A 6,941-nucleotide genomic window follows, 5' to 3' on the forward strand; every position below is an offset into this window, starting at 1 on the left:
CAGCGGTTTCCTCCAGCCCTGCCAGAGCAGGAGGCTGTGCTGCGGGGGCCACGGGGCAGGGATCCTGCTCAGCCCAGAGCCTTTTGTGATCCCGAAGTCGGGCCTCTACGTGGGAGCATTGTTGGTGCAGCTGGAGAACGGGGAGAGCTTCACCCACCTTTCCTTTCTCCTGGGTACAGCCTGTAACTGCATTGCCTTCCCCTGCAAGAAGGGGTTTGATGTGCACAAGCAAATCATTTCAAATGCTGAAGTCCCACAGCTTTGTCCCTCTGGTTTCATTTCAGCCTAAAGTAGTGTTGTTAAGTCAGGTGTTTTTCTTCCCCCCACTATCCTTTAAGGCGCAGAGGCTGCTGGCACACCGGAGACCGCAGAAATCCTTCTTTGAGACGCTCATCAGGAGCCTGATCATCTTGTGCGTGGCGATAGCGGTGGTCTTGTCATCCATCTCCGTCTGCGATGGCCGCTGGCTCTTCGCGAGGGGGCAGCTCTTCGGACTGTGGCACTTCTGCACCGTTAGCAATGGCAGTGTCCTGAAGTGCGTCACTGACCTCAGCCTGGCCAAGGTGGAGGGGCTGAGCGTGGGGGTGATTCCCATAAGAAGCATGGTGTCCTTTGCCGTTGTGGTTGCCATATTTGGCCTGGAGCTCCTGATGGTGTCCCAAGTCTGCGAGGATGCCAACGCAAGGCGGAAGTGGTCGATGGGCTCGGTTCTCATCCTCGGCTCGTTTTTGCTGTCGGCCACTGGGGTTCTGAGCTTCTCCATCCTTGTGAAGGATCACCTCACCTTCACAGGCTTCACGCTGACGTACTGGTGTGAGTTCATCGCTGCCTTTCTCTTCTTCCTTAATGGGATCAGTGGACTTCACATCAACAGCCTCACACACCCCAGGAACAGGGTAGGCAAAATCTAGGCACAAAGGGTGTACCTCCACCTTTGTGTAATCAGCTTTGCCAATTAGACTGGAAAAAAGGGAGTCTAATGAAGCTTGAAAAGGACACCGTGTCTTAAATTGTGTGCAAGGAGGGGGAGCATGAGTCAGTCGTGATGCCTGTAGAAGACATACCCACCCACTGGTCAGCGTGGAGGGCTGCGCAACACGAGCAAAGCAGAGACTGAGACTGGCTGCCGCTGAAATACATTTTTCTGGAGTGGTTTAAAGAAGAGGGTGTCCCGTTAAACGTGTGGAGGGGTGGCAGACATGTGAGCTCAGTTTTGAGGCTTACACAAAGCCTGCACTGCTGTGGGTTTGGTGTTGCTGGGCTTTCCCCTGTACTCTGGAGCCTGTGAAGAGCGTGACACAACTTTGGCGTGTCTCATGGCTTTGCTCTGTCTCAGGGACAGATGATTTGTCCTGGCCATGCTCACTGGCATGGAGTATTGAAAATCTTCACTGGATCTCACTCCTCCATTTCTCTTTCAAAAGAGAAGGCACACAGATCTTGCTCTGGTCACCAGTTTTGTTTCCTGCTGGCACAGTCCCTGTATCTGTCCTCTCCTCTGAGTTTTTTGGGGACACCACCGATGGAGGCGCAGGGAGATGTAGCTGTCTGTAGGACACGTGCCAATAAGTCGCCCAAACTGACTCCCTCACAGCCCTTGCAAAGTTCACTGTAACGGGGCATTTCTCTTCCTGGTTTCTTTTTTGTCCATTTGGGGCAAAGAGGGACAAGCTCTGCAGGGGGTTTAGGTGGGCACTGTGGCTGGGCAGACCATGCTGAGACCACTGCACCTTCTGGCGTGTTTCTGGTTGTCAGAGTTTCCTGCTGGGGCAATGGGAAATCTGCTTATCCTGTAGCTGAGAGTCTCCTGTAGCATTTCTTCTGGGAGGAGAAAGCTCTAGGTCCTCCTGACCAGACCAAGTCCTTTTCTTCCCCTGATTAACAGTGGGTCTGGGAGGAGAATAAGCCCAAGACTGCCTAAGGAGAGGCTGATGGGGGCAGCTCTAATCTGTCACAGCTGACGGAAGTCCAAAGAGACTTGGCCAAAATTATATTTGGTCTGGTCTTCCTCCTGCCAATGCCTGAGTCAGGATGTCTACAATTGCTGCAGCTTTGAAGTTCCCCGTGGTGTCTGATGTAAAATAAGAAAAGACCTCAGAGGTTGGGTTGCCCCACATGTCCTCCCTGCCCAACATACAGCACTCCACTGACCACAGATAAAAATGTCTTCAGATAATTTCAGGGTCTCTGGTTTAATGTTTGTTTTGTATCCTCTGGTAAGATTGCTTGCATTTTTGTGTTAGGACAAATGTTTCTACATCTTTCATCTCCGTAGCTTGTCTGATAGCTGTTGAGCAAGGTTTTCATTTCCTGTGCAGCAAGTCTGACACAATTTTTCACCTGAAACAAAAGCATCATAGCACAAGGGCTGAGGAGGCTGTGTAGGTGAGCCATGAGTAAACAACTTTGTCTTTGAAAGCTAAGAATCTTAAGTCCTTCCTGAGCATACATCCGCACTTGCTGAATGTGCTCCTGTGGACTCGCTTGCCTTCATGAGGACAGTCTCCATTCCTTCTCAGGTTTCTGCAACTTTTTAAGACAACACTCCTGTTGTCTTAAAAACCTGTTTTGCGATGCAGTTTCAGACCAGGCTTGCTCTGGACAGTGCCAGTTGTGCTTTTGCACGTGAATCTGCCCATCTTTCTAGTGAGATAATGCACAAAGCTGTGCTAGCCAGCCAACTCCTGAAGCTCTTGCAATGTTTGGGGCTCTGTCAGGGTTTCTTGACCCACTCTCAAGGACAAGGACTTGTACCCTTAACCTGCCTCTGGAAAACTGCACTGTGATTGTGTTTCTCTTTGTGAAGATACTTCTGATTTGCTGAATTGTACTGTCCAAGACATGCTAGTGGGCTGAACTTGCAGATGCTTGTGTGAACAGTGCTGTTGGCTTTAGCAGAGCCACTTACCCCAGAGAGATTCTGCAAGGTCTGGTCCCAAACTGTTGCACTTTGGTGTTACCAGCTGGTAGAGTGCCTTAACTAACCAATAAGTCAGTTGCGGTGCCTAGGGGTGCCCATGCCAGGTGGGACAGTTCCCCTACATGACGTCAAGGATGTCCATGGCTTGTCTAGAAACATGGATGTGACTTCAGAGTGCTGCCTTGGTGACATCCAAAACTGGAAATCAATTCCGCATGTACTCCCCTTCGTGCTAGAGGGAGGCTGTGCCCCCAGCCCTTTCCCCGGGGTGAGGCAGCCGTAGCCAGACTGAGTCCCAGGCTGGTGCCTCCCACTCAAGTTAGAGGGAGGCAGTGGACAATTGGCCATTGAGTTCACCCACAACTTGGTGCAATTGTGAATGCTTTTAGGATGCCCGCTGCTAGCTGAAGAAGAGGCCTTTTGTTGGGGGTATGGAATCCTCTAGGGAAAATACAGTTAACTTTTTTCCAACTGGCTTTGTATAGTACTGCTTGACTTATTAATGCTGGGAGAAGATGAGTTTTGATGGCTAAATACTGCAAAACAAGGTTGATTGTCTCGGAGACATCCTTATATACAGCAACCTGTGCAACAATGGGTAATTGTTCATTTTCTGAAGCCTGTGGAAGTGTCAAGCAATATTCCTGAAGTTTGTTAAATAAATTTCTTTGAAGTAAGATAACTGTAATCCTCTCTTCATATTTAGATATTGGGGTGTAGATTTAAGGGGATGAGTGGGGTTTATGTAATCTCCCAGGTGCCAATTCTGTGTGTTTACCCAGCTAGACTGATGAAGAAACAACTGCTTAGTGCTTTGCCAAGCTCTGACCAAGGAAGCCGAGGTCGCGTAGCTGCTGCACACACCCCTCTCCTTTCCCCTCCAACGTGTCCACACCAACCCAAGCAGCCAGCACCGCTTTCTTGTCTTGCAAAACAAGAGGGGCAGTCAGCTGTGCTGCTTCATGGGAATTAGAGATAACCTTGTAGGCTCTTAATGATTTCCTGCTGTTGCATGTGCTCTGTTTACCAGCTAAAGAGCTCTTTCCTGTGTCCTTCACCTCCCTTTTCCCACACTGCGCCCTGTGTTTGAAGCATCCTTGCTCTTTTCCCCAGCTTTGCTTATTTGGCCTGCAGAAGTGGTATCTGAGCACAAATGTATTTATACAGTTTTTCCCCAAGCTCGCTGTACTAACAGGTTTAGTTAAATGCCAGGAAAACAGATTTCCAGCTTCACCACTGAATTAGTTTATGTAATCTCAAGTAAGTTAATTAGCACCTGGTGTTCTCTTTCTGATGGGAGAGGCCATTGGCCTGTCTCAGATGGTTTAATATCTCTTAAAAGCAGGATAATGAACATCACCTCTTGTTAATGAGCTGTTTTAGACTTGCTCAGTTACTACCTTTAATTGGAAACTTGTGCACAAACCATTGCTTGTAGATAAGAATAAGGAAACAATGGTACAGGGCATGCTAACTATCCTGGACTGTTACTGGTATTTTGATTTTAAGTCTACAGTACCTTCATCAGCTGTGCTTAGAGGGACACCTGGTTTGGGGGTTGAGCTTTGCTTGCTTTTGTGAGTCAGGGGAAGGTGATTACAGGAAGATGGCTGTCCTCACCTGCCTTCTCTTTCCCTCTGCTGGGACCTATGGTAAGCAGGTAATGGCCCTTCTAAACCTTCCATGTCATCTTGCACATGTAAGGGCCTTGTTTCTGGGTGAAAGGAAGGTCTGCCCCGGGGTGTGTCCTGGAAGGAGTGTTGGCTGGATTCCTGGAGCCTCTCACCTTCACATGGATCCAACCCCTCTGAATTGGCACCACCCCCTGCTGAAACAGTTAATTTCAGCTCCCCCGATGCCCAGCGAGGCGTTGCACAATGTAATTATTCACTGCACAACAATACTGCTGCTTGATTCTGACAGTTTTGGTGGGAACTTCCTCGTTGCTGTCTTGGCAGAGAAAATCCATTAATCACTTCCTCTTAAATTCAGTCTTAGGTCTTGGACCGCTGATGTTCAGGCTGCTGGAGCTGCTGCCTGCACCACTGGCTTGCAGAGCTGCAACTGGCTTCTCAGGGGACCTGGAGTGAATAGCCAGAGGCTGTCACAGTGTCCCAGAACAATGATAACTACTTGTCTGAAAGATGGTACTCAAGTCCTATTTACTGATAACAAACGCCTGCTTTACATTGAATACCGAGGAAAGGGAAGTCGGTGAACTCTGAATATGGAGTTTGTGTTCAGCCTGTGTCAGTCGTTTCAGGCCACTGACGCTGGAGTCTGGGTGCCTTGCACCCGTTCATCTCCCACTTTTTGCATTGCTCACTGAGATTTACTTCCCTGTTCCTCTTCATCTGCTTATAAACATGTCGGCGTTCCCTGAGCTAAGTAGCTCTTTTCTTCAGTATTCTTCAGTACAGTGAATCAAGAGAGATCCCCAGCAGGGAAGGGTGCTTTTTCATCGCCTGTGTGGAAGATGGGTGAGGTGAGAACCCATCCCACTATGGTGGTGTTTGGCAGCAGCTTTCTACATCCAGGTCACGGCACCGTAAAGCCTGGGGCCACCTGCTTCTGGCACCTGCCTGAGTGGACTTGCTGTTCCCAAAGAGCCAAGGACTCCGAATGCTGGCTGATATCCAAGGGTTTTTATGGAGCCTCAGCTCTTCATACAAACCAGGCCAGTGCTCGATGCCTGAAGCAAACATGTAATACAGAATCTGGGAATACTTCCTTTTTTTGGTTATTTCAGGCAAGTCAAATAAAACCAAAATGGCCATATAAAACAATAACTTATGCTAGAACTTTTTTTTAAAATGCAAAACCTAGCAGTGTTTTATTTTGGGGCGTGTGGTTTGCCCCTGTTTCACCAGGACTCTTGTACAAATAGGTATCATGCTCAGCCTGGGCTCCACCCGACCTTGTGCCGTCAGTGCTGGTCCTAACTATGCACTGCAGGGCTGAGCTCTTACACTGGCTTGTGGGAGAGCCAATAATTGCATCAGATCTAATTAATTACACGTTATTGTATCTCTGAATCTATATTTCTTCATTTATGCTGAAAGAAGGCACTTGCATTTAAAACAAACATCTGCTTTGGCTTGACTAATAAAGGTTTAATTCTCAGACAGGGAACATATAAGTTGTTTCACTCTTCTTGGTCTTATTTGTAGGCCAGAGAGAAAATTATGCTAATGGTTGTATCTTTTTGGAAGTATCTGACTTGCTAAATGTGCTGGGACAGAGTGAACCCCCGAGAAGGTTGGAGGCTCTGCTTGGCTTGGGTAAGTCAGCGAGAAGTGAGATCTTTCTCACAAACGTGCATGGAGGGGCTTTCACTTCCCCCTTGGTCACGGGACTGATCCTGCTTCTGCTCTTCCTTTCACTTGCTTTGGCTGAGTTTTAAAGGACAAAGTCGACTCAAAACCTTGCCATTTCAAAAAACGTAAGTTTAAAATTAATTCCTGGAAACCCTTGCCAGTTCACTGCTTTGTATTTGATTTTTTTTCCTGGTTATAAAGAGGTTCAACTCTCTCGCTACTGGGTGACCTGCATCGGCAAGCAAAGCTGACTGGGGCAGGGAAGGCCAAAGCGAACCTCCTGCTGAGGTGCCCTTCCTCGCCTGGCTGCCTGTAGTGCCTGCTTCACCAGGGGGATGGAGGCTGTGCGGTCTGTTGGCAGCGGCAGAGAAAAGAAGACATTTTTCCTGAATCTTGGGGTTTGAAACAGTGCTGATAGCACTCAAAAACCTGCTTCTGCACAGGTAATTTAACTTTGAAAGCATCCTTTGAATTTCTCTGTGCACTTGCCTTCTGGTAAAATGGCAGAAGTCTACCATGAGGGTTTGGTGTGAATAAAAGCTCATTAGAGCAGTTTTGGCAGAGCAGTCGGGAAATGCCACTTGGTCAGCATTTGACATACCACACGCGTTTTGCCCATGTCTTGTAGGTGACCGGGAGGAGGGAGAAGTGTGATAAATGCCACTTGCTTTCTGTTCAGTCATCTTTGCCCTTGAAGAAAACCA

At 48.3% G+C, this 6,941-nt stretch overlaps 1 protein-coding gene across 1 annotated transcript in view; it reads left to right on the top strand.

Moving 5' to 3' along the window:
• The window catches only part of TMEM37 (transmembrane protein 37), an 8,604-nt gene extending 5,010 nt beyond the window's left edge, over nt 1-3,594 (top strand). Inside the window, exon 3 of the mRNA XM_009272265.1 lies at nt 339-3,594. Within this exon, the coding sequence (XP_009270540.1) occupies nt 339-911 (573 nt within the window). The 3' untranslated portion in view covers nt 912-3,594. The remainder of the gene's footprint in view (nt 1-338) is intronic.
• The last annotated feature ends 3,347 nt before the right edge of the window (nt 3,595-6,941 follow it).

The sequence above is a fragment of the Aptenodytes forsteri genome, unplaced genomic scaffold (genome assembly GCF_000699145.1).
Source record: "Aptenodytes forsteri isolate BGI_AS27 unplaced genomic scaffold, ASM69914v1 Scaffold29, whole genome shotgun sequence".
NCBI lineage: Eukaryota > Metazoa > Chordata > Aves > Sphenisciformes > Spheniscidae > Aptenodytes > Aptenodytes forsteri.